General features: G+C 35.5%; 2 protein-coding genes and 1 long non-coding RNA gene across 3 annotated transcripts; 2 read left to right on the top strand and 1 right to left on the bottom strand.

The window, feature by feature from the left end:
- Positions 1–376: 376 nt before the first annotated feature.
- LOC120327970 (uncharacterized) lies at positions 377–14,789 on the top strand. Its single transcript, XM_078114413.1, has 19 exons — positions 377–443; positions 1,509–1,574; positions 5,042–5,071; positions 5,251–5,412; positions 5,778–5,865; positions 6,118–6,182; positions 6,311–6,364; positions 6,791–6,896; positions 7,211–7,321; positions 7,669–7,732; positions 7,824–7,919; positions 9,178–9,307; positions 10,306–10,448; positions 10,535–10,716; positions 11,091–11,216; positions 13,240–13,344; positions 13,547–13,768; positions 13,937–14,067; positions 14,584–14,789. The coding sequence occupies exons 1-19, from the start codon at positions 377–379 to the stop codon at positions 14,787–14,789; spliced, it is 2,154 nt and encodes a 717-aa protein (XP_077970539.1).
- Positions 14,790–14,829: 40 nt separating this feature from the next.
- LOC144425227 (uncharacterized) lies at positions 14,830–15,781 on the top strand. The gene is made up of 3 exons (XR_013477389.1): positions 14,830–14,948; positions 15,348–15,455; positions 15,536–15,781. It is a non-coding gene; the product is annotated as an uncharacterized LOC144425227 (long non-coding RNA).
- Positions 15,782–17,731: 1,950 nt separating this feature from the next.
- On the bottom strand, positions 17,732–26,828 carry LOC120328068 (rho guanine nucleotide exchange factor 26-like). The gene is made up of 13 exons (XM_039394464.2): positions 26,661–26,828; positions 23,918–24,026; positions 23,484–23,586; positions 22,844–22,974; positions 22,102–22,281; positions 21,611–21,742; positions 21,252–21,389; positions 20,846–20,929; positions 20,670–20,750; positions 20,074–20,228; positions 19,222–19,327; positions 18,459–18,578; positions 17,732–18,331 (listed from the first exon to the last, which is right to left on the bottom strand). The coding sequence occupies exons 1-13, from the start codon at positions 26,720–26,722 to the stop codon at positions 18,095–18,097; spliced, it is 1,638 nt and encodes a 545-aa protein (XP_039250398.2). The 5' UTR covers positions 26,723–26,828; the 3' UTR covers positions 17,732–18,094.
- Between the last annotated feature and the right edge of the window lie 986 nt (positions 26,829–27,814).

The raw sequence follows: 27,814 nt of genomic DNA, 5'->3' as shown, positions 1-27,814 counted from the left end.
AGTTCGTCTGATGGATTTCATAACCAATGAAAACTTTACTTACCGACATGAACAAGATTTTTTAAGATCTTGATATTTATTAGTTCTTCAGCTCACACGCACATGAAATTAAAAATTATCCATAATTTTTGTCGCAATTTTCTCGTATACAGTGGCATTGTTAAACGACCACACCAATTTCTCATATATATTTTACAATATATTGTCGAAAAGGTATTGGAGAAAAAGTCGCTCATAGCCCCATTTGCCTTTTATCCACGCGTTCTCTGTGGAATATTTACGGTTAATTGTGCAGGTTAACACAAATTTGTGATAGCATTGGCGCAGTGAGATTTTAAATTTGTGCTCTCAAATAATTTGCTGCTTCTGGAAAACAATGTTTTATGCTGCTATATTCTACGTAGCATTGCTATCATTTATTTGTGAAGTAGACAGTGAATGGGGTGAGCACTTTTTATTCATTATATATTCATTTTTTATTCATAGCCAGCTCATTTTGCACGCTTTGCTCGTGACCACAATTCCCAATTTAAAAATTGTTATTCGTTCAGAAAGTGTTATTTTTAAATGTATCACCATCCACTAAAACCATATTAATGATGATTACAGTCAAGAACAATCATGATTAGCCGTAAAGACCGTTTTACAAAAATAATATCGTGTCCCTATTCTTTTACCGAAAAAGTACTTCTCTTGTTGAAAGCAATGTTATTCAAACGCAAAAGATTCGTTCAAGTTACATGGGTGCTTTGAAATTAGTTTTGCCTGTGAAACTTGTTTAAAGATATATATATGGTAGCACTGAAATAGCCTTTTACATTGTTTTTAGCTCTGTCTTTTGAAGATTTTTTCGACAGAGGAGGTAACCTACCAGGTTGGTGTATACTGTATAGGATACAATTACGTACCTGGTTTACAAACAACTTATAACATTCGTCAGACCAAATTTACTTCAAAATATTTGAACAAAAGTCCACGAACTCAAAATAATTTGTCCGTACTACGAATATATACCGCAGTACCTATTGCGCATTTGGCGCTCCAGAAGTATGTGCACCAAGATGGCGCACAACTTGAACCCTAACCTGGTACACATACTATGTTCAGGATGTGCGCCATCTTGGTGCACATACTTCTGGAGGTCCGCGCATTTTATAATTCTTCCTTCCCTGCCCAGAGTTGATAGATTCAAATATATGACTGAGTGAAAAACTGAGTGAGATTTCAGTGGTCGTATAATTCCAAAATGTATTCGTATTTAAGGCGAATTTTTTTCGCAGCTACAAGAAGTTTCCTTTAATTTCCCCGACTGCATCAACAGCAAGAGTGGTGTTGTTACGCAAACAGCCTATTTGAAGAATCCTGCTCAAAGAAATCACATTTGATTAAATATTAGGTAGATTAGGAATGGTAGGCGTATTTTATCGTAACAACCCATCTTAAACGCCAACTTATTATGTCCAAGTGGACTTTGGAAGAACATTGAAAATTTCGATTTGTATTTTTAGACTCGCATTTCCTGGATTGGTTTCAAGGCCCCCTCGACCGAATATTGGATGGCAGAGACATTGAAGGTTAGTTTAGACCAAGGGTGGCTGGCCAACCTTTTTTCGCCCGCGATCGACTAAAATCTTCAAAAAAGCTCGCGATCGACTGACTGATCGGTAATAAGGTCATAAACAAAAATGTACGAATACTGAATACGCAGATAACCTCACACACGCATACAAAAATTCCACCGATGCCAATAAGCTCGGCTCTGCGGGTGCATTCTCAATGAAATTGCCACAAAAATTTGCATTTTTTATACTACTATTCAATATGTTAATTTGATTATATAATTGTAAAAACTTTTTCATCCCTAGTTTTAATTAAAACGAAGCAAAGAAATGACTGTACGCCAATGCAGAGCTACGTTTGTAGAAACTTATTTGATGCCTCGTTTGCATCTTATATTGGAAACGAAACAGCAGCAAAATTCACACTAAAGTTAATTGTGTTTGTACATAATTTGGCATGTAGCTACATGTTTTTTTTTATGTGAGATGTTTTCTGTGTGCCGTTTTTACGCATAACAGATGCCCAGCACTGCATTTCATTATGCAAATATAGTATGGCATCATTTTACGTTCCACCCATTTCAATTTTTGGCCAGCACTGCATTTGATAGTTTTTCTTCATTTAAATTGTTTTCTGTGCGCCTTTTTACCTAGAAGCGTAGTGATTTCCCGCCATTGGGTTAAATGATTTTTAGTTTTTCCCATGGAGGTATGAGCCCCCGGTCCAGTAACTAAATCCAATTTTGGTAACTGTCTATTACTCAATAATGAAGCATTGCCTGATTCATTATTGAGTAATTACCATAAACACTATTTAAACTTTATTCCAACTTTTAGAATCCATTTTATCAACAAAAAAAAAGACAACACCACACAACTCACTGTTGTGCTGTCTTAGTCACGGGTATTTCCGGGTGATTGACATCAACTCACTGTTTTAGGCGTCGCGATGACAAAGCTGTTAAAGCGTCCGACCTAATATATATTATACTGAGCTTGTTCGGGTCTTTCACTCTAAAAAAAGCCTTTCACATGCGTCCACTGATATTTGAGGAATTACTATTATTTGATAAATCTTTCCGGTTCGGCATTGTCGACCCAATTTATTACACCCTGAGTAAGGTGGGGCAGAGGCGTGTCAAACTTTTCTGCTGCCCGGGACAAATTTCTGATGAGGATGCCCATTATATCAAACTTCAATTTGTGAGATAAACAAATTATAGATGTTGTTGCACATGAGAATAAATAAATTGAACATGGCAAAGGTAATCTGCAATGTTAACACATTTTAGTCTATTCAAGGCTATAGCGCCTCGTATCATCGGTTGCTTGTAAATTGCCTTTTTCGGAGCGAAGGATGTGAATGACCGCCGTATAAAAATGGATAATCTGACTGAAAGTCAATCGGTTCAATGAATTGATTGAAAACTGCTGTTAGTTTTATCCCGATTCCCACTTGTTACGACTCGAAATGATTATAGGCAGGCCATAACGTCTTTATTTCCAAGATTTGTTTTTATTTTGAAGAGATTTGTCTTACAAAATATTTTTGTCCTTATTTCTATGAAACGTCTACTACTGAGCTACCATAGGCTGGTGCCACTGCTACCGTTGTAAATCTATCACACTACTCTTGGAGTGAGACAATAACTTTCACACAGTGCAGAAAATGTTGTAGGATCGTTTGCCTGTCAAAACACGCGATATTCTGCATGTTCATTTCTAAAACATGGCAGTAGGGAAACTTGCATTTGTTACGTAATAATATACTCTATTGCTCTTGTCCATACTCAATTACTGCATGTGTACTTCGTATTTTGCGCTTGTACAGTACTATATTCTTCCTGTTTTGAAACACACAACAGTCGCAGTATAAAACTGGTTCAACGCAATTTTCTGGGCTATGTTATTGAATTTACTCAACATCAGACGCGATCGACTACTCGCGACCGGTCAATCGCAATCGATGTGTTGGCCACCTGGTGTAGATCAAAGTTCGTAGTTTGTGCGTAAAGATTTCAGACGTTTACCGGGCTCTAGCAACGTGAGTTAACACATTGGTGATCACTCAATGCGAGTGATATATATCACCTTTTACCTGAAGCCATCTGAACTTCCTACTTCTTCATAAATGTATATTAAGCAAAACTTATTAATGGATGTGGGGTGATATTCTCAAAAGAATAATATGTTCTCTATTGATAGTATAATTTCTAAAAATACATGCTTTTTGGGGCGCGTTGTCATTGTAATTCCCGCTAAGTTACTTTAAAGCAGGGGTCGGCAAACTTTTGTCGTTCGCGGGCCAAATTTGAAGGTTGCAAGTCATTGGCGGGCCGCACATATTTTTAGAAAATTGAAAACCGAGGGAATGGCCAATGAATCACATTTTTTCACACAGATTTCAGGTAAATTTCAAGCAGCGCGCGAAGAAGACTGATCATTTGAATATTTTCTGTGCCATCGAACCATTTGCACTCAGCATCAACTTCTTTACGTTCTGTTGCCATTTGTCTAATTATAATCAATTTATAGGCCTGTTAAAAGAGTGATTGTGAATTATATACTTGTTAGGTTATAATATAATGTAGTGTAGCAAAACAAATTCTGTTACGTAAAAAATATAATCTTCAATACAGTTGTTTTGTTAATATAATTCAGTGAAGCGTCGCGGGCCGGATTATATTGTTCCGCGGGTCGGATCTGGCCCGCGGGCCGTAGTTTGCCGATCCCTGCTTTAAAGTATAACCCATGGGTTAGGATTGCTTGCTTGTTGCGGTTCTTTTTGATTGCCATCAAATTGCTCAGATGATTTTTAATAGTGTTGTTAAGTTTAATCGGGATTGTTTCGAATATTTGGTTTGCATAGAACCAATTATTAACGGTTTTGTGAATTTTAACCCATGGCATAATTAACAAAATACACTGGAAAATACAAATTTTTCAATAAAATCATATCCAGTTCTGTCAAAAAAAAAAATGATACTTGTTGCACAGGGTAAAAGTGAGCGAGTCTTGATTCAGAATAATATGTTGCGAGAACGTCTACATTCAGGTTAAGGTCCATTTTGGCGATGTATATTATTATAACGAATAAATATACGTAACAAGTATACTTCATATTGATAGGAAACGAAAACGAATCTTGGGGTCGGCTCCTTATCAGTTTAACAATCTCTTGACTGGTCGTTGTAAAAAGGAACGTTTCGGTGTTTCCACGTTTCTACTCTTGCAATAGGCTCAATCGACCTTTGCTAGGCAGTCACATATCCAATTTCGAACCGGCGCTACGTCTCCGTTATTCTATATGTTTCATATTTACTCGGCTGATGCTTCCTGGTTTTGTAGTTGTCGAGAGGAAGTTTGTCGTCAATGAGAAAGTACTGCTATTCCCACCTTTTCGACAATTTCCTATGCGTTTGGCAATTTCAAAAGAGCATCTCGAAAATTCGAACATGCAAAATTGTGTTTTTTCATTTCAGGTTATTGTTTCCAAGATATTTCAACGACAAGTATGTATGAATGCAGTGTTTAGTTAGTATTTCATTTTTATTGATGTATCAAACAATATTAATTGTTTTTTGACTAAAGAAAAATTGAATTTTTACGTTCGAAATTTTTTTTTTTTTGCATGTGACAATTTCTATTTTGCCACACCTTTCTTCTGATACTATTTACACTTTTCTATTAGTTTTCTCCAACGAAAAATGTTTTCGGTGTCTGGATGATCCTGATGACATAATTTTGATTGGACATCTATGTGATGGCATCATAGATTGTCCGGATTTATCTGACGAATGCTTGTGTACGAGAAGATCAGATAAACTGCAAATATGCAAGAAAGTGTTTTGGGGTGAGTAATCATATTTAGACATTATTGCTGTTTCGACTACGTAATTGTTTGCGATAAATCATACTATATCCTTGTTTAAAATCGATTCTTTGGCCCTTGCTCCTACTTATCTAGCAGTCAGTGTCCCGTTCTGTCGTCTTGTTATGCTATTGCTTGTATTGTGCCACATTGTGGGTGGCGTTACTAACCACATATTAGACCTTTTAGCGTTATCATCGAGCAATTTCGGGGATAATGATCTATTTACAAACTTTAAACGATGCTTAAAATGAAATAGTTAACTCCTGTGACACTGATCTTTAGAATCTCAAACGAACTCAAATTATAAGTCAAAATTTTAATGCGATCATTTTGTACTATTTCAGATAGAAAATATGAAACTCAAAAACTATCTTGTGACACGGTTTATGACCCATCCGGATTCTTAGATATTGAGCAAGTATGTGACGGAAGGTAACATATAAAATATATATTTATTACATGTGTTTTCATCTGAATATATATTATAATTAATTCTCCGTTATCACCATCTTGTATAAAATTCTCAAAAGTAAAACTCAAGTAGTATTTTGTGCTGTCAAAGTCACTTATATTGCTACCAAAAGCCAATAGGATACGTTCGCACCGAGCAAAATCTGTCAATTATACTTTGTTATTTGTGCAATCACGAAATACTAATTCTGACACTACATTTTACCTGCATAGAGTTGATTGTAAAAGCAGCATTGATGAAAAGAATTGCGAAGACTCGTGTTCTACAGCAATCAAAGGTAAATTTCCTTTCATTCAGGTTGATAAAGGCTTCTGAGTGATTACTCTAAAATAATTAGACAACTAAATTGGCGTTTGGCATGTTTCGCTATTTTGTAACCTTAAATGTTCACATTCGTGTTTGCAGGGAAAATAAAGAAGTATTACGGAAAGTGCCAACACTCATGCGCCCAAGAAAAGGGTATGAATTTGTAATAGAAATTGATCGTTAATCAGAGTCGCATTTTGATTCTACAGGTACGATGACATTTTGCTGTCAATTTGAATTGATGGAAATTCGTGCCTTTTACATAAGACCGTTAATATGAAAAGAATTTAGACATAATTGCCTGCTATTATATGACGAAATCGAAAAATATGTGCTCTACGCACATTGTGTCAATTAGATGTCATTTACAAATATAGCACAACATCTCTAAATATTAGGAATGAATCGGGTGGCGTTACAACTAACATGTAAACATGGAATTATGTACAACTACGTTTGAGGTGTGCTTCAGCTGGAGGACACAATAGGCTATTGGGTAGAATTACAATCCTTCGGTCTCGCTTTTGGATCGAAATTGAGACAGATTTGTTTTCCAACGAGTAATTTGTTTTTCTCAAGATAAAATTGCGACAGCTTGTGATGGGATACTGACTTGTTCATACGACAGAATGGAAGAATGCTCACCGCAATGTCAAATTGAATTTGATTATTGTAAGAAACTCGGGTAGATAACAAGCTTAATATGTTTTTGTTGCTTTATTTGTTATGGTGGGTTAATTTTTGTGCGTATACATACAAAAGTACGTTTATATATCATCTATTTAAATACCTAATTTACGGTGGAAGTGCAAAAACGACTAAAATTGGAATCAAAACCCAGAATAAATCTAATCGATCAGTGGGCCTACTTCTATTTGGCGAAAATTATAAATCAGTTGAAGTGCTTATTCCATGAGAATAGCAATATATTATATCATCATTTCAATATTGCTTCGCCAATTTTTGTTAGTTCGATACAATTTGTTTCAATGCATCCAGATGGAATGGAGAGTATGAGTGCCCATCTGGAGAATCAGTCCAAGGAAATCTCGTTTGTGATGGCTGGAAGGATTGCCCGGGAGGGGAGGAAGAAGAGGAATGTCCAAACAAGTTTGTAATTTCATGAAGATTTTGATCTTACTGCATCGAATGGAATGAATGTCAAAACTTGAAATTCATATTTTTACTGAATATTACAAATCTGCTATTCTAAATAATCTAGCTACATCAATTTATGTATATTGTCATCGTCATAGAAAACAGTGAGCAATGCTAAAATATAGCGACACGAATGTTGTTGAAAATTTGAAAACGACATTACGTGATGCGAAGGACTTTTAGGTGAATCGGAGGTTAAGACTATATTTTAGAAAATCTTGAATTTCTGTGTTTCGTGAGATTCTAATCATGTTTCAATTAGAAAATCGTGAACATTTACTTCACTATGGTATCAACAGGTTTTATTGTGAGAGCGGCATCCCCGTCAACATACCGAACGATAGAGTTTGCAACGAACTGAAGGTACATTTTTGTCCATATGCGAATTGAATTAGTAAACTAAACGACTTACTATAATATAACTCTCTCGATGCATATTCGAAATTGGTTTCAGGATTGCAATGATTCAAGTGATGAAATAAACTGCTCAGATACAACGCACTATTATTGTAATGACACGGGTGACGTCAAATTTGTTGGTATTGCACAGGTATGATAATGACTGCTCTATCTATGAACGCATGTTTAACTGAAGCAGTCATGTATCAATGATATTCTAAAACAAAGCTTTTATGATAGTTCATGAACCCTCGGTTTGTGAATTGTTTTGTTTTAATGATTTGATTCTGGTTCTCGTCTCATTAAATACCACTATGTCGTCCTCTGTTACGATCGTTGGTATATATATAAAGTTTTGAGGGTTTGATTTCTAATGTAAGTGCTGTCCGGGTTTTATTATTTTTTTACCCGCGTACATTTACGCCAACAGGTTTCAGCGCACGCATACAAATTGAATCCATGGCTATTTGCAATCTTGTCCATGGAACATACTTTTTCTGTTCCATCACATCCCATAGCAATTTATATGATTATTTCATGAGATTCTCATTCGAATACAACTCAATAAAAATTATTAAATTTGTGAAAAGAATAAAGGAAAGAAAAAACATTTAACATGTAGAAAAGGATAAAGACTAGGGTTGGGTCTGACGTAATCAAGGTGCTATGGCTATTATCTCATGGGAGATACAAATGTGTGCTGTCCCATTCTATGGAATATCCACGGGTATCCTATTTCAAAGGAAAAGTCTGGATATTCAAACCCATGGGTATTTGAAATGGTGACCGTACATTTGAACCCACGTACATTTGAACCCATGCGTATATCCGCGGGTTCAATCTATATGCGGGTGCTAAAACTCATGGGTTAGGGTGAGTATGGGTTCATATATACGTAAAACAAAAAAAATTCCATAGGTGCAATAGTATGCAGGTGCAATTGTCATGGGTTCAAATGTACGTGGGTTCAAATGTAATGGAACCATTTGAAATTATACATATTTGCACCCATGGAGATTTGAGAATATATACCTCGTCAAACTACACCTATATTTATGATATATTTATACTTATATTTGTGCAAATGGCCGTGGGTACAACGTCTATGAGTGCAAATATATATATATGTATAATATAAGTTGTCCACGGGTGCAAAGGCCTTGGATCAAAATTGCACAACATTTTTCATGATGTCATTATACTCGAAACCTATGCAGATTAGATCTTCGAAAGTCGGCTATCTCATTGAGTTTTAATAAATTCGACAATATTTGTGTTGACGATAAAAAATTCATAATTTTATAGGATTTTAAAAAGGAATACACATAAATATGTTTAATTCGATGTTACCAAACACGATTTCTTTCTCTTGCATGCGTTTACGAATAAAATTTTGTTTGTTATTTCAGGTTTGCGATGGAAGCCTAGACTGCAAAGATGGAGGGGATGAATGTCTTCCCGAATGTATAGAGAGTGCAATATCTAGTGTACATTCGATGATAAAAAGTTCAGTTTTTATGGCAATGGCTTGGTTGATAAGTAAGAAAAAGCATTTACCGGTACATTTCAACCCACAAAAATGTGTTCTGCAAACCAATTTGCTTAATATATATAAACAATGATTATCATATTTGCCGATTTATTGATGTTAGTGTGTGTCAAGTCAAGTGAATATACCCCCCCCCCCCCCCCCCTCGCCCATACTTTCAGTCCCTCTACACCAGTGGTTCCTAAAATGGGGTCCGCCGACCTTTTGACGTCCGTGAAGCACTTTCGGAGGGTCCGCGAAAGAAATCTGTTATATGGCTCATAGCTTGATATTACATAAATTAAGTGCTTAAATTTGCAAATACACATTTGTTGCTTATTCGCGATCCCTGCTGGTAACACTGGTTATTCACTTTCTGTTTTGGGCCCCATTGTGATGTCACAGAACGGTGAGCCTGTGATATCACAGAAAGAGTTCAATAGCTGCCATTGAAAGTTAACTAACTGCAGAGGTATAGCTGACGCTGCTAGGTGGAGTTACAGTAGGGTAGGTAGTTTATGAATATAGGCCAGTTCGCTTCTAAATTTCGTTTAACAACGAAACAAGTGCAGCACCCATCTCAAAAAACTTCGTCATATATTTTTGTTCGTTTTAATGTTTTTCACTATACGGCGCATTGTTTTTTGTTATGATCTCTTAATGTTTGGTGCCCAAGGCCGGGAATCCTTAAAAAAATTGCAAGGATCCGTCATGGATTTTGGGAATTTTTCAAGTTTGGGAACCACTGCTTTACACAACTTGATGTGATGTAGGCGAACAAAATTAGTTACCTCCATATTGGTATATACACTTCATACACACTTCTGGATCGTCAAAATTTTTGCATAAAAGTACCAATAAGGTTTACCGCGAACCCCAGGGTAGCAACTACTGATGTGGTGGTGCGTATATACTCAAGCTATTTCAAGTCAAGTTCTAACTTACACAGTTACAACGTACAAAACTTGAAGAGCAATGTACTCCATTTAAAATTTATTTCATTTCATAGGTATTTTAGCTCTTGTTGGCAATTCGTTCGTGGGAGTAAGGACAGCTAGAAGAATTTACAAAAGAAGAAGATCGTTGACATCGAATGACATGATCAATAAAATATTAATTTTGAATCTATCTGTCTCAGACTTTCTTGTTGGGGTGTGAATATAAATCTTTGTCGGTAGAACTTTATATATATATATATATACAGCATCTATAATTCATAAACTTAACTACATTCACAGATTTACACAACCGCGATATGCATTGCAAATGCATACTTGAACGGAAATTATTGCAGAAAAGATCGAGAATGGCGAGGAGGAGAAATATGTGCTGCACTGGGAGTGATTCTGATGGTTGGGTCAGAAAATTCTGTTTTTACACTGACTACTATAACAGCTTTCAGAGTGAAATCTTTGGGAAAGTAAGATGGGTTTTATGACAAATACTTATGATACATTTTTAAATATATATTAAAGTATGCTCAAACATAAATGAAGTTAATACTATGTCTAATACAAGCGTACACATGGATACCTTGTAGATTATGAGGTATCAGGGCGTCCATTGAAAACTGGTTTCAAGACGTTTCAAGTTCGCGTTGAGTTTTGTAATGAATTTAAGATATAATTTAAATATCTCAATATATACCCATAGTTTTTGCATATCGGTTATAAATTTCCGAAAACATATAGAGATATATGGATGAATATTCGAACCACAGCAGACACCAAGGAGACAGGAATTTCAACTAAAATTCAACAGAAGCGAGTTGAGATTGTATAAATATATTTTTAGACCGTTTGGTAAAATTTCAATGCGGGCCATTTTCGTAATTATCGGCATCGAATGGATTATTTCGATTTCACTAGCTCTCATTCCACTGATACCACAACTTGCTGATTACTTCGTGGATAGCATTTGGTAAGGAAATTTTTAAAATAACATTAGTATCTTTAAAACTCGTATTATTAGGTATATATTTATCTATAAAACGTTTTACACAACACAAGCTTGTTTATAGCAAATTCCGAGACTTCAACAAAAAGCAGAGAGAAAAGTTGAAACACTGGAACTCGCAATTGCGAGGAGGTGGGCGTTGAAGCCGGGGGATGCGAAAATGGATAATTCTGTAGGTCATGAAAGATCAAATCGACAGCTGAAAGTGCAGTGCAGTGTGCAGGAATAGAGCACGTTTGTTAAACTGATTGTTCTTTGGAATTTTTTTTATGCCGATTGCAGTCGACTAATCTTGCACAATCTGCTGGCACATTGTCAACTACAAGCTTTGGTATCCGCCGATGTGAACTTGTCAGACCAGCCTACAGGATTATCCACCCGGTGCGTTGGCCTGCAAAGTTGGATATCCATCCGAGTTGTGCGGGATGGAATCAAGATAAATACCCTAGTCCTGGCGTGACAATTATTTCTGGTTACAATTACATTTCGGAGCACATTGGACTAAGCTGCGGGTTGATCCGCTTGAGAGTTGAGACCGTCGGCTTAGTCTTAGTGAGCTATGCTAAGACAGCTAGTTCTGGTATTTACTGCTCCGCATCCGGCGAGATAGAAACATGCATCACTACTCCATATAAATGCATAGGATCAATTTCCTGATCCGTATTTATGAGTTCCAATCTTTGCTGATACCACAAAATTTTTAGTAGCAAGCACCCTTTTCAATCTTGCAACTTCCTCACTAGACGCCTAGATTTGGCGGGAAAGAAATAGGTGCTGCTTTACTGTTATAGAGGTGACGGGACCAGTCGTCTGACATGGCCTTTAATTGTGGGTCTCAATTCGTTAATACCCGAATCATGGTTTTATACAGAAATTTCGTACCGCAGGAACCGTTGGCCTATAGCAGACCGCTTGTATCGCATATCCCGCTCTAAATCTAGTGCGAGGTATTGCTTGACTATTTCAAAAATAACAGGACGAATAGCTTGGCATCGCAATTAATTGTGGCCTCCAATCTTCGCGAATACTACAGAAAAGTTCACGTCAGAAATCTCCCTGCAAAGGCTATCATCTCACTAATTCAGAGCAGTTTAGTACAACAGAGTGCGACGTTTGGAATTTGATGTTGCCGGCCTATACGGTAGCAGACTACAAACTCGGCGGGATATAAACAAGCAGTACCACTTGCAATCATTGCAGTTCCAAGACAGAAATCCTGATTTATGTCCTGATCGCGAGTATGAACCTTTCTTAATACCAAACGAAGATTTTTGGCGAAACGAAATCTGCCCAGCATGCATCATCCGACCGAAGCTGTTGATTTTGCAGACAGCAGAATTTAATATGAATCACTTTTGTGTTCGGGAGGTTATACTGAATATTATATCAGAGCAATACCGTGGCCTTTAGTTGTTGGTATCAAAAATTGCTGATACAAAGACCTTTTTCACAGAATTTTTTTGCCGCGATACCAATTTCCATGCAAGCTGTAGGCTGTCACGCCTGAAGACATTGGCCCAGTACGCTGCGAGTCCGGAAACCAGTGTCCGGTCATCAGGACATAATTATATATATGGTAACCGTACATTTGAACCCATGTGTACATCCGCGGGTTCAATCTATATGCGGGTGCTAAAACCCATGGGGTTAGGGTAAGTATGGGTTCAAATATCCGTAAAACAAAAAAAAAATTCACAGGTGCAATAGTATGCAGGTGCAATTGTCGTGGGTTCAAATGTAATGGAAACAATTATATTTCAGCAAGGGTTAATTAGCTTTTTCTGCCTGCTGTTTTTTATTAATTTCCTCCGGGTTATTTAGCTACCGGTAACGTATTTCAATGCGTAGAGTTTATTCTAATATCATCATAATCTGTTCGATTTATCGAATGGAAGGAAGTCAATTTATTATAATTGATAAGTGCAAGCCCCAAAAAGGTAGTTTTGTTGAAAAATAACCATTTAAGAACATGTAATATTTTATAAAGGTTTGCTCAAAACCCGTTATTTTCAACTCTACAATATAACGAAATTGAAGATTTATACAAATGGTTGGCTTCAATTCAAGATATCTCGGAATACACTTCATCTGAGTAAGACCATTTGTTCTCAATTGAAAAAAAAATACTGTCCCCAGAGTTTGTAAAACGCAATGCTATTTGCTTAGTAGCATACTTACAACAGATTTAGAAAATCTAGAACTTTCTAAATCATGAAATATCAATTTTTTTTTATGGGGATGTTAAAAATATGAACTGGTATAAATATAAAAATGTTATCATTTACTTTTTCCAGTTCTTCTGCTACTTGGTCGAAAGTGGAGAATTTGATATTGAAACTAAATCCGGAATACAAAGTTAAACGTCGATTTGGTTACTATTCAACTCATGGTGTTTGCCTTCCTACTCTATTTCCAAATCGAAACACTGATACTGCATGGGCATATTCTCTATTTTTCGTCATCATCAATTTTTCATCATTCGTAGCAATTTTTATTGGATATCTTAAAATATACAGGTGAATGTCTTTCTTCTCTGAATATATATATTAGCTTTTTAGTAGTACGTTTCATAGAAGCTCGGGTGCCCAAGATATTTTTTTACACAGTTTCGCGTTACTTCATTGTTAGATTGGTATAGCAGTTTTCATAGTATATAACTATATATATATATACTATATTTATAGGGACACTACGACAAATGATGCAACGCGCGAGGAAATTGCGCCGGCATTGCAGAGGAAAATAACCAGGATTGTGGTTACTGATTTTCTATGTTGGATGCCGGTGTGCATCATGGGATTTCTACAAGTTGCGGGTGAACTTAGTGCTTGATTAGTATGAATCGTTTTCTGAATCGTAGCTGTTGTTGGTCTTGTTGTTGTTTGGGGACCTTTTTAACTACTTCTCCTAACGTTAGATATTGAAATTTAGTGTCCATACTTTCAAGAATCTCTCTATTGACTGTTTTTCTTCCTCAGCGGTGTGGTGCATCGTGCCAAGCGTTAGGAATACGCTCGCCACCGCAATTCTGATTAATTATGTGCGAAAGGATTGCTGGACTCCTAACCGCCTTTCACGTAACCGCTGGTCGATTACTGCTTCCCCACCATCAAGTCCATGTTTCCGAAAACAAATAACTTATTAACTAATCCCGGACCGGACATGGACTATAATCGGACGAGAGGCCGTGGTTCACCATATGATTAAGCCGCCTTATCGACTTTCCTCTCCCCGGGATAAATATGTATATCCTATCCATTTTTTGATAGCAGAGGGGATGAGAAATTTTGCAAAATCGTCTTATTGTATTGTTCTATTTATTTATTTGAAGGAGTGGACATACCGAACGACGCATATGTTCCAGTGGCATTGATTTTGCTACCCATAAACAGTGCACTTAATCCGTTTCTGTATTCTGATACACCAGAATACATATGGGAAAAATGCAAGCCTTTGCGTGATTTATTTTGTCAAAGATCATCAGGTACAGATAATGCTACAGATAATGGAGAGGTTGTTTTTGTGAATTTACTCTAAAATTATTGCCATTTCATTAATAAATAGCTCAACAAATTGAGGGTACAAAGATCACCGATGAAGGAAGTTACAATTCAAGACGTCCCAGTTATGACATTCTCGCAATTTCTTCAATTACACAAGATCGACGACCATCGGTTGATACTATATTGAAATCTAGTAAGATTGTGATTTCTTTGTTTGCCAGAAATTGTATCTTTCGATGACGAAATGGAGAAAACATATTGGATGTGTCTCTATGCGAAATGCTCTTCGAAATGGCTGATAAAATCGTCTGAATTAAAATTCGTTTCATTAGCTTTGTCGCGGTTTCTTGAGAATCAGTTTTCGTCAATTTCGGTAAAGAACTGATAACTTTCTAAATAAATATATAACAAAGTATACTCCGAAACTAAACTAATATATATATCAAATATGTTATGATAATATTGTGTATCTCCGATAATGCATTTTTGGCAGATTTAGGTCCATTTTCTTAGAGCTTAATTGTAAGTTTGATAAGGGGTCGCATTTCACAACGCCACGTCTGATAACTTTTGATATATATTTGTTTCACAGATTGTGCAAGTACATTCGACCAAGATGACGCAACCCGACGACCAAGTCTGAATTTTCTGGAAGTACCTTCAGTCTCAGCACGCCCTTACAGCTCAACCTTGAATCCAGGTAAAAAATCACTTCTATGTGGCCTTAATTAAAATGTGCCCTTTGACTTTAGTATCTACATAAATTCATTATTTTTGCAGAAAAGGCTTGGCCCGTCCGAAACGTAATTTCGATATCTACACACGACAATAAAGCATTTGATTTTGTGGGTTATGATGTAGATTAGAACATCATTACTAAAAAACGAAAAATTGAATCAAACTTCGATTAATGTTTTCTTCAAAACCTCATTTCTTCAATTGGGGATTCTTTCAAGTTTCAGAAATAAACTTTTTTATGCTCGATAAATAATTCAACTTGCTCATAGACTGTATTAGGCTTGCACGTAATTCACGGAATTATTTCGAGTTACGGAAGCGAAGTTACGAATTACGTAAATTCGTAATTATTGGTGGAGCGAGCTCTCTTTAGAACAGTCAATTCCGTCGATTGTAAAAAATTAAAGTTTAATAAGTAGAAGAAGTTAGAGTTCCGGTATTCGCAACCCTTTTTCTCTCTCTTGTTATGCAGATGGAGAAGGCATAACGCGTTGCCATTTACTAACCTATTATCAACTTATCTAGCATGGCAAATGTACATATTAAGCGTAGATATGGGATAGAATTGTGTTGAGACCGATGGACGCCAACACACCTGGTTTCAACTTCTTCGGGTGAAATGACTAAAGAATGTAAGAGATCAACTTACCAAACATGGTCTATTTGTAAATGCCGTGATAATTAATGTCGCGCTTATCAAACAGCAATATGACGACGGACCGACGTAATGAACCAACGCAACTTAGTCTTTCCGGCATCGGTAAAGCGATTCAGACGGCAGAGAAACAACAAAAAGACGGGATTTCCCATGTTTATTCTGCGCGAGATCCATTTTCTATTACAAAATCTTGATGTTCTGTTACCGGTTTTATCGTTATTTATCTGTCCGTACTTGGCCTTGTTTTCACAATGCCTCGCACTATTTCGGCCAAATATGTCTTTACAATATCTTTAAGTCTTTACCAAATGCGGCAACTTATTTTGATTTATCGTCGACTCAAATACCACCGGCACTCGACCAAACTTGTGTCAATCTTAGCCGATAGGATTGTCGACTTGAGTTAGAAAAGTAAATTAATATTTTCGTGAGTGCAAAATAAATGTCACCAAATGCATTGTTTTGCGATATAACTTTGTATTTTCGGAGAAGGCATGTCACATAAGTACGGTATTTAAATAATGCGCAAATAATTAATATTTAATCTAAATTTATCACAAATAATGTTATAACATTTAGGCCGCGAAATGATTTAATGTAAAATGAAGCATGGTAATCGGAATATCGTCAATAAGTCGGCATCAATAATTATTATAAAATGCTAACTAGGTAGTAAAGTCGGATAATGTAAAAAAACGGTACAATAACAAGTCTTCGTCGTGAGGCAAGCGCAAGTATAATCAAACGAGAGAATACGCTCGTCGTTGATTTATAAATTAGAAACCCGGAATTTTTATTCAATACGAAACTCGTATTAATACGTTAATACGATTTTAAAAAAGTCAACTATCGTTTCATAAATATATTACCACATACCAGTGTTGGTAATGATAAAATTGATCGCATAAAATTGGGTGATAAAGTTGATAAAGGAAAATCAAAGCTAACACAAAAGATAAAAATCAGAATAAAATTAATTTGAATTCACTCCTTGATATTTGTCTTTAGCATATGTCGCCGGCGTGTAGTACTGGCGGAAATATGAAAACCAAACTGTCCCAACTGTCGATGTCCCATTCGGAATAGAAGTGGATTAAATTGGTTGTTATGATAGGTTTAAAAGTGTGAAAAAAATATCGCAATTACGGGGTCATTACGTAATCGATTTGGCCGTAATTACGGAATTGATTTTTGTCAATTACGTGCAAGCCTAGACTGTATAACTTACTTTCGTTTTTAAACCTTAATAATGCTTCATTTTTAAAATTGAAACGTGCAGTTTTTCAGCAATGCTTTGTGAACAAATTTAAACGCTTTTTCGGTGTCTGTTTTACTGCCTAATTTAACACGAAACCTTTGAGCGTTTTTTTTTAAGATTGCATTATTGCACAAAATCATTTATATTTTATATTTGATGCTATTATAATTTTGCAGCCCAATGGATTTAAGTAATATGTGATTCTATCAAATGACGGGTGGTTCTCAACAACCCTTACGCGGAGTGTTGTGAACCGCCTTGTGAAAAATTCTCTTGTCTCAGTTTCATTTTTTGTGAGGCAACTATAAGTTAATTATGATTATTCAACAAAGCATCAACGTTCATATATTTGCTTCGTATATATATACATATTTAAATTATTAAAACTCAAAAATGTAATTAAAAAAACTATTATCATCTTATGATAACAGCGTTTAAAAATCTCTTTTTTTTTTCAAATGTATGTAGAATATTATTTTGCAGATAGATTGCTAGTTACGCTATCAATAATTAATCGAAGCGGCCTCGTGGTGAAATTGTGCCAGAGAGGAATGTTGCAATCAAAAAAGTATTGCTGGCTGTCTATGACTTCTAACAGCAACGGTGTTGATTGCAGTGTCTCGTTACTTCTCGTTTATGCTGCACGAACCTCATTCTCGCTATTCCCGATCCAGAAGCTGCAGGACTATATTTGAGTCTCAATGCCCATTATTCTTGTACTTCTTTCTATGTTCTTTTCGCGCATTTTTTCATTTAAAATCTCTTTGGCGTGTGAAGAAGGAAACCAACCTCGTCTTCCGTCAATCAATCTTTCTCCATAATACCAACCATCCGTAGTATATTGCAATACACATAATACATCTGCCGGTTGCAACGATATGCAGTCTGTATCTTCAGCGTGAAACAGTCGAGTTATTTTGACCTGAATGTAAAGAATCGTTATGGTAGTACACAACATCACAAAGGATTTCGAACAAAATATGTAAAGTGAATAAATGAAAGTACGTTCAGTTCACCAGGAAGTTAATTTTAATTGCTCTTGATCTTACCTGAATATGACTTTGTCCTAATTTTGGTTCCTTCTTTGTCACGATCCTGAGACAAGTAATCCACCTTGCACATGTACTGGGACAGTCAGCTTGTAATCTTAACCCAACTCGTTTACCATCCTAATATGTATAAAATATATATATATATATTATTGTTTTGGGGAAATGTTTCGCAGATGAGAATCGAGAAGATTCCATAGAAAAAGCTTATTGCGTTCAAAAACTATTCTAGCCTTTTTGCTAACTAGTTGGAAGCGGGCCTAATGCTATTTTGAATAATCCGTTTCTGTATTTCATAGTTTAAAAAGATATTGGTCATTGTAATTCTATTCGTCATCTCCCTCTCTGATTAATCATTAATTGTTTCAATTCTGTCGCAAATTATGATATGAAAGCGAAATCATACATACGAAAGCGAACACAACACCATCACAGTATATTAGACAAATAGTTATCAATACCACAATTAATAAAATTCTCTTAATTATATTTAATAACTAGTAAACGGGCAGCAAAACGAAAGGCAATATTGCTTTTAACTTTAAAAGTCTACAATTAAAAACTTGTTTTGCGGGCCGCATACCTTTCAAAATTGGCACTTTTTCTCCTTGTGGGCCGAATTTGGCCCGCGGGCGGCAGGTTGTACACCCCTGACTTATATAGTTCAAATTCGTTTCGGATATCACATTCACGGTCTTTCACAAACACGAATATTTGATTTGCTAAATAAATGCGAAAAACTTTGAAGTACAACGGTACTGACTTGATTTCTTTCTAGAACAAGTTGAAATGCATTTTCTTCGTCGTCTGTTTCGATCAATTTCAATCGATGTCGATAACAGAAGTCGTTCACAGTGTATTTTTCATCACTTTAAAATAAATATGTTATAAATAATAACAAGAGAGCAATGCTCAAATATATCGACACGGAGGCCAAAACGAAGTCGACATAGTACCAAATCCGGCGCTTCAGAAGTGTGTGTACGAATATAGAGGTAACTAATTTTGTTCGCCTACTTTACATCAAGTTGTGTAAAGACTGAAATCTGTGGGCAGGAGTTATATTCACTTGGCTAACACAGACAGTCCCCGAACTCCTAATAGAACTAAAATAAGGAATATCGGAATAATATTATTGCCAAACTCTAACCTGGTACACACACTACGGGAGTACCCCAAATCCTTTGCAGTATCGTACCGTTAGTCTGACCACCAGATTACTGAGATATAATCACGGAACCACGGCACAAAATTTTTAATTTTGAAGACGTCATCACACGAAAGCGAAAATCGAATCGAATCCCCTACAGCTCACAGATTAAATAAAAGTAATAGCTTAGCGACAACAACACTCTTTAACCACTGAAAATTGTAAAGCAATTGGTCCCGTAGTTAAAAAAAAGGGACCTCCTGAAGTATGCGCACGGAGATGGCGCACAGGTTGTGTACCAGGTTAGGGTTCAGATTATGCGACACCTTGGTGCGCATACTTCAGGAGTACCCCAAAAAGCGTCAAAAATATAATAATAATAATAATAACAAAACTATCCATATGTCCCACTTCTTGTCCAATCGGACTATCAAAATTCGAAGGTGATTTCAAATTCACTCTTACCCTTTCTTATTTGCAATAATGATGACGTCAGAAAACAGAAAAACGTGACATTTTTGTTTAGTCAACTTTCGAAATCCAAGAACAGTTTCATCAGTTAGTTTTATCAACAATCCTCTTTTCAAAAGAAAACGAGATGGAGATATGAGTGCAAATGACTGAAATAATGAACCACGTTCAAAAATCGTGTAAAGTTCAAATAAAAAGACAAATTATTCGCAGATACAAACTTTAAAAAAAAGACGCAATGAGATTATATATTACACAAACGATCAAGTCAAGAGTATGGCACATTCAGTAACCGCACACACTCTTTATCAGTATCAATTTAACGGTATGACAGTAATGGCATGGGACTATCGGGGTCTCAGGGCATGCGATAGTCATAAAGTGTTCTTTGAACTATCAAATGTAGTAGGTCCTGTGCTTCACATGAAAGCGTTACATTTTTGGAAATTACCGCACGGCATCATCGCTCCAAAAGTATCTGGTATTGTGTTCATACATTTTACAAAAGTATTACATGATACATATATATATTTTGTTAATTATATCAACAAAATTTCCCTGAGATATTTAAATATTGTTCAAATAATTACCCTGGTCTTGAATTCTAGTTGTCTTTGTAATGCTATCATATCTTCTGTTCTTTGCAATTGATTGGCCGTTTCATTGCAAACCTGAACGAAGTAAAAAGTAAGTTTGTACAATCGTAAAAATGTTATATCTAAATTGGTAAGATTGATAATATTACATGTAGCATATTGTATCTTACTTTAACAAGTCGACTTGTTTCTCGTAATGCATTTGATGCAGTTTCGTAATGCGCACATGTGATATCACATCGTTGCCTTATCATCTGAAAAATGTGAAAATTGATCAATATTATGCACTGGTTACGTCATAAGAATGTGGTGTACCACACTTGTCCCCTTTCAGCACACTTGTCCCACTTTGCCATACTAGTCCAGCTTCTCCAACTGTTGAAGGGTGGATATTTCTTCTGGCTTCGCAGGCAACATATTTTATTTTGTTATTTTATTAAAATGGGCAAGTTTGGACACAAAAATAAATCGATAGATCAATTAGCGTTTGTTAATAGGTATTTTTAGGACCAAATTAATGGAGGCTCACTATTCGCTGTAGTCAGTAGAGTATCAATAATATTTTTTATTACTTACGTCGACAAGCAATGGAAGTCGAGTTATTCTTTGCATAGGTAATAACAAAAATGAGTGTAGTGGTAAATTCATACAACTTGGATTTGCTTCAGCAGTTTTCATAGCTTGCACGAAATCGGGGTTTTGCAAAAGAAGTTTCTGGAATTGGAAAGTACAGTAGATCAAATCACCCTGACTATTTTTTTCGGTCGTCGGAACGTGCCGCAAAATATAAATTTCAGGTGTTTGAGTTATGTCTACAGCGCCAACAACAACGTTATCACGCGCGATTATCACAATGATAAATTAGATTCTGCTTTTATTATTCACATTTTTTCAAACTTTGAGCAAAAAAATATTCTGAAAATATGACATCTTACTTGAAATGCCCTCTGTTGGTAAACTTCATTTGAACAGTAGGTAATATACGGATTAAATTTCTTCTCAGCCACATGTAACGTAATAATATCACATAAATCTTCTATCGTATCTGGACTTCTCCGAATTCGACGCTAAAAAGAAGCCGAATATTCATATATATATATGACCCAATCCAATTGAAGTCCATTTGCCCTGTTCCTTCCTCATATGTTATTACGAACAACGCAAGACAACATGGTAATCGAGCTTGCAATGCTTTTTTTGTACATCTCTTGCCATTGTGACCCTGTGATAAATGCCTTTTGAATCGGTCAGACTTGCTCTCTTTCCTCCTGCCGTATACCGTTAAATACTGAAAAATCTCAACGCTTTTTCAACAAAGCGATATGATTTAGGTGTGACAAAGTCAGATACAATATTTTCTTGAGTTAAAAATGCGCATTGATGTCCCCTATTATTCAACCATAATGAATAAAGAAAACAGTCTTACATCTAAATCTGAAAGAAAATTTTTGCTGCAATTCAAGACTTCTTGCATGTTGCTGAAAAGATGATGATAATCAGTGCCTATTGTTGTGGCTCGAAGTTGGTCGGATTTCATAAAAACGTTGTGCAATATGTTCAAACTGCGAAGGTACGATTGTTCAGATGTGTAGAGCTCATACATGGCCTGTGGTAAAAACGTAGATCAATAAGTGTTTGAAAACTTTAGAAATTCAATAATAGTAATAATGCTGCATATAATGCTTGATGCTATATATTTTTATAATGAAAGACTTGTAAAAGTGGGTAATAATCGAACAGCTGGTGGTCTGATAATTTTACGCAGTAAATGGCCAACAAAACTACAAACCCCTATCGGGCTAAATACGACTTTTTTTTATGTAAGTACGGCCCACACTGATTTACATGTAATTTATATGTTAAGATTATATGCATTTGACCGTGGTTGTAAGGTTATTGTTTGGAGGTCTGTCAACTTGGACTATTATAAGGTACAGCCCTAAAAGTTTGTAACTTTAAATCAAGTATATACATATGACAAGATTGTTACGATAATGACAACTAAAACAGAACTTTTTATGGAGATCATCAAGTTTTTGACAAAAAAGTATTTTGGAACTAATTTTAATGACATTTTTAAATGAGGTATTCCCCGCGCTAGTGGTTGTCGTTTGTAAATCGAAATAAACATCAAATCAAAAGAGCCACCCTGACATTCCACCCATCACCTCTTGCCTTTTTCTTTCTTTCGGCGATATTGTGAGCAATATTCCACTGTTTCGAACTGAGGGAAGGTTGCACCACAAAGGTCTTGTATGGTTTTTATTGTTTGGTTGAAGAGATGTTGGTGACGAAGACACTGGAATTTAGGAGTATGGTTATCAGTAAGAAATTTAAATCCAAACTAGAGCTGGCCACTAAGTAGACCCAAATAAGAGGCATTGGCCAATTTCGTGTAATGAAGAACTTGATTGCAAATATTTGAATTCAGGTTCAACAGCAAAAGGTTCAAAAAGTCAAAAATATCATTGATTTTAAAGTCCTATACATTATTTTAGCTCTGCATTGAAATATTCAATCGTACGCTAATATCTAAAATATTCAGCTGAGCTAAAGTTTTGTCACGCGCTTCATATATAATTATAGTATAGCAAACAGGAAATACAATGACGAGATAAATGGTTCAAAATTGACAGGAAACTAAATTTCAATGATTCAAAATATGCATGATGTATATTTAATATAACGAAACAAAAATTGATGTGGGTATAATTAACGGTGCCAGTTTATAACATACATTTCTAATCGAGTAAACGTATAACGATTTGACAGGCTACTCAAGAAAATATCCATATTCCTAACACTGACTTGAAGTGTCTTGTTCGTCATCCTCCATGTCGTCATCAAGTCCTCTTTCAGTATACTGTTGATATAACAAAGCACGAGCTCGAACTCCTTCGTCGTCTGCTCGCTAGTACAATAAATAATAATATATACTAGTTGAATACGACAAACAGAATACAGCCTATTCATCTTTATATTATGAAAGTGATATTTGGACATAATGCAGGTATTACAGTTTTGTATGAAACCATCAACTTTTCTGCGTGCGTACGGAATATGGATGATACAGTACATATATATTGTCATTGCATATTGTATAGATTTTTGACCATAAATTGAAATCTCGAAGACGCCAAGTAACGGATGAATTTCGTGCTTAAAAATCAATTAGCGAAATTCAAATGAGAAAATTCCATGTTTTTGTACGATAAACCAACTGTGAAATTTAAATTAATTACCTTTCGAACAGCAAAGTTTCTTCTTACGCCGGTTTCAGAAGATCCAACGGCTTTATAGTAAGAATTGTTCCGAAATCTTGTAAATACTTTATTTTCATCATTATTGTTTCTAAAAAAGGGAAAATTTCGTCCTGTTTATGGCATTTGATATCCTAACAAACGAGACATTCTTGCTTTCCCTCCCCTTACGTTACAAAATAGTTGGTATGGGTATACACAAAAATTATTTTTTTAAAATCAGGCACAGTTAATTAACCCTATAACAATTTCCTAGGAGATGAATAAATCATAATATTGAACCCACAAATTTTGGATAATAGTTTCTACACTTCCATCTTGCAAAGCCACTAAGTAAATACTGTATCTTGCGTATCACTAACTCACTACTTAGTAATCTTAAATAATACCAACAGCTTACAGTTGAACGACAAGTTCAATGACGCAGGGCAGATTATCCTGCATTTCTTGGACTATGGGACGGTCTTCTCATTTTGAATTCGTGCTTTATAACACTTATTACGTTGATTAGGAAATCATTTATCTGGTAGTAACAGCCAGCAGTAGTTTATCAATTCAAAATATAATTTATTGAAACGATCAGAGCTACTGGAAGCGTTCTATTGGCCTTATATTAAACAGGTCCTATCATTTTTGCCGATTATTTTTATACTCTGATTGAGCATTCAGTAGAGTTGTCTACGGTTATTTAGCCACAACACTTCTTCAGTCATTCAAATAATATTTTTGTTTAAAATCAGCAACGCTTTATGATTAATTTTTTCAATTTATAGTGAGGAGCGTAAGAGAAAAATTTATGGAAGTGTAAATAATTCGTGTACAAAAAATACCAAAGAAGGCATTTATTTAGGCAGTAATTAAAATTGGTGCCATATGCTTTGGGACTCCTTATATTTTATGGATTGTTCGACACCTTCGCTATGTTGCTACACATTCATCAGATTGGTATTACAAAGCGCCAGGGTATGAATCGGTTACTAAATAGACTTATCGGCTTTTACTGAAATGATTTTACAACACTTTCAATAGAACACATATTTACTCCGCAAACAAAAGATATTTCAACCACTTTCATTTCTAAACTGACACGATTAAGAAGGTGTTATACTCCCATCAGATTAATGTAAATACCACCTAATATTTTCGTTTCTCACTATATTTTTGCCATGTATAATATTTGAATAAGAGTTGCTCTTCTTGGTAGCATAATAAAATGATACTGTACATTTATCAATTGGTAATGTTTGAGTTATGACAAATACATAAGCTTTAAAGTTGTCGACAACACGATGCTACAACTGAATTAAGAGCATCCCACCCTCACTGACACCTCCACAGAAAATCGATTGTCTAGTACAGTGGTTCTCAAACTTTTCAAGCCGAGTCCCCTTTTTAGAATTTGTCAAGTCTCGCGCCTCACTATGAAAATACCTATAGCTAAAAATAAACAATAAAATCCCCCCTTGTGGGGCGCGTCCCACCTTTTGAGAACTACTGGTCTAGTAAGTATCGATAAGAAATGTATGCTTCAAAACGCTCTGTACACTAAACCTTTTACGAAAGCTTCAGAGCAAAATTTCATCCTGACATTTAATGGACAGATTGAGTATATAAATATCACATTTACTCCTTCCTGATGTTTATTTCTAAGATCGATGAATGTGATTCAGCATGAAAATGTTTACTTAAATTCGCGATTGATAATAAAAGGAGATAAAGTGTATTTATTTGTTTTTAACCAATTGTCCACCAAAAAGAGAAATCTTGGGTAATTTAGAAGCGACCTCGGTTTGCTAATGATTAGTGGAATGCCAATTGTAATTGCATTTTATATAAAAATTAGCTCAAATTGAAAGAGTCAATCGGAGGCGAAAGAAATTAGTCAAAACTCATGACAACTCGAGCAGCAGGTGTGGTATATATACCTATAGATAAAAACAAAATATGAATAGAGAGTTCAATTAGCTAACGAGAGTGTAACTTGTGATTGATTTTTCAGCAACAATAATAGTTTCACCGATATAAGACAGCTTTAGCATGGTATTATTTTCGGCAAGGAACTTCAGAGAAATCTCGCCTTGCAGCAATGCAAATAATTAAAGCAGCTAAATATTGAACTTCGTTTACGTTAACGAACGAATTTCTACCATCCTTGGTGATGTCAACCTTGTCGCATGTTCTATACCTTAACTTCGTGCGTCACTCACGAGAATAACGACTTCTACTGTTCCAGCGACTATTCTATCTATATAATCCCAACATGTGATTAATTTTCTAATGAAGCTAATTCCCAAAATATAAAACCTATTGAACACAACATGTTTATTTTGACTGTACTCAAAATTTTTGCTAAGCTTGGTCAATGTTGCTTGGTTTAACACATTCTATAAGAAATGAGTCAGACGGTGCTCGAGGCAGCACTAATGCGAATAAAAAGACGTAGATGAAACTCAATCTTGTTGAAATCGTTACCCTTCTAAATCCTTGCGTCGTTTCGGATAGTTTCGAAATATTGAATTTTGAAGGATTGGAAGGCATTTGTATAAATTTATGTGTATATAATATAGAAAGTGTATACGATGCTTCTGCCTTATGAATCACAGTAGTTGATAGTCGCTTGTGATATTTACTTACGGTATTGGATTGCTATTTTCAAGAATTATTTTATCGACAAATGATAAGAATTATCTCTATCACCGTGTCACCAAAATATGTTTGATCATACCTGTTTACTTGTATTGCGAAGTCATCAAAAGCATCACTATTTTCACCATCTTCAACTTCCATTTTGCCCTTGTTAGATTTTAAATCCGACGATGATCAGTAGATTAATAGATAATAATAGTTCAATAATTATAATAAGATAACTTTAAAGGTATATATGTCGAAATAATTATTACATTATAGTTTATGTCTCCTAAGTAGAACATAGGATTTGCATTTGTCCATAAACTCGGCTCTCTCTCACTTTTTGTAGTCAACAACAAACCATAAAATTGCATGGTGAAATCTAGCTATGTAGTACTACACTACAGTAGTGTTTAATCCACTACAAAGGCATTTAATGTAACTGTCTGACAACGCGAATACGGCTTATCACCTCAAACATGAAACTTTTATTTTACCAATGCCCGAGGATAAAATAAGTAGAGAATTGTTTATCTTTTTTTGGGATTATTTCATGTTATTGTCACCGAACAGAAGAATGATGTATATTCATACCTGATCGTAAACACACACTCTATCGTTTGAAACCGTACCTCCCAAAAATCAAATTCCAATTTAAATATTAAATGTTCAACGTATTTGATAACTTACAATCTTATACTAAACTATATCTCATTAGTCTGCCGATTTTAAATCAGACCTGGAATGCGACTTTAAACGAAGATCCGATTTAACTTTCTGTTTTGATTCGTGCCCTCCACCGTTAATTCCGACGGCGAATATAATTTACAGCATGAATGAACCTGCTTTACTTGTAATGCTTGGCATATAGTTGTGAATTTACTTTGATCCCGTACCTCCGCAACCGCATAACAACAAAAGAATTTTACCCTTTATTGGTTATTTTTAATTTACTCTATGTAAGTTTGATTCTATTTCTGCCTTCACAGTAGCATTCTGTAGCAGGTAGGCTACATTCTACAGGATTTATACAAATATGTAACTGACTGATTGAGGCTATTACTGAAGATTTTTTCTGTCGGGCATGGCTGGCCAATCTTTTCTCCTCTGAATGTAGAGCGAAGCTTTTGACCCAAAGTTTACTTTTTATGTTTGATGTAGTTAAATATTAACCACATGTTTTTAATGTCGCTTTATATCACGTATAAGAGAGAAAGAGAAATTGTGGCATTCGTTCTGTTCCGCAAAATA

Source organism: Styela clava, chromosome 7 (assembly GCF_964204865.1).
Source record: "Styela clava chromosome 7, kaStyClav1.hap1.2, whole genome shotgun sequence".
NCBI lineage: Eukaryota > Metazoa > Chordata > Ascidiacea > Stolidobranchia > Styelidae > Styela > Styela clava.
Note: the sequence above shows the minus strand (reverse complement) of the source record. Positions and strands in the feature narration are given on the sequence as shown.

Excerpts from the sequence above, each read along its gene's own strand:
- LOC120328068 (XM_039394464.2), bottom strand. The coding sequence starts at position 26,722 with ATGGAAGTTGAAGATGGTGAAAATAGTGATGCTTTTGATGACTTCGCA. Across the intron at positions 21,743-22,101 it reads ATTTTCTTTCAGATTTAGAT|CGTCGAATTCGGAGAAGTCC; the intron begins GTAAGACTGTTT and ends GCTTCTTTTTAG. Across the intron at positions 19,328-20,073 it reads ATTATTGCAAATAAGAAAGG|TGATGAAAAATACACTGTGA; the intron begins GTAAGAGTGAAT and ends TTTATTTTAAAG.
- LOC120327970 (XM_078114413.1), top strand. The coding sequence starts at position 377 with ATGTTTTATGCTGCTATATTCTACGTAGCATTGCTATCATTTATTTGT. Across the intron at positions 5,072-5,250 it reads CCAAGATATTTCAACGACAA|TTTTCTCCAACGAAAAATGT; the intron begins GTATGTATGAAT and ends CTTTTCTATTAG. Across the intron at positions 10,449-10,534 it reads TCTCAGACTTTCTTGTTGGG|ATTTACACAACCGCGATATG; the intron begins GTGTGAATATAA and ends CTACATTCACAG.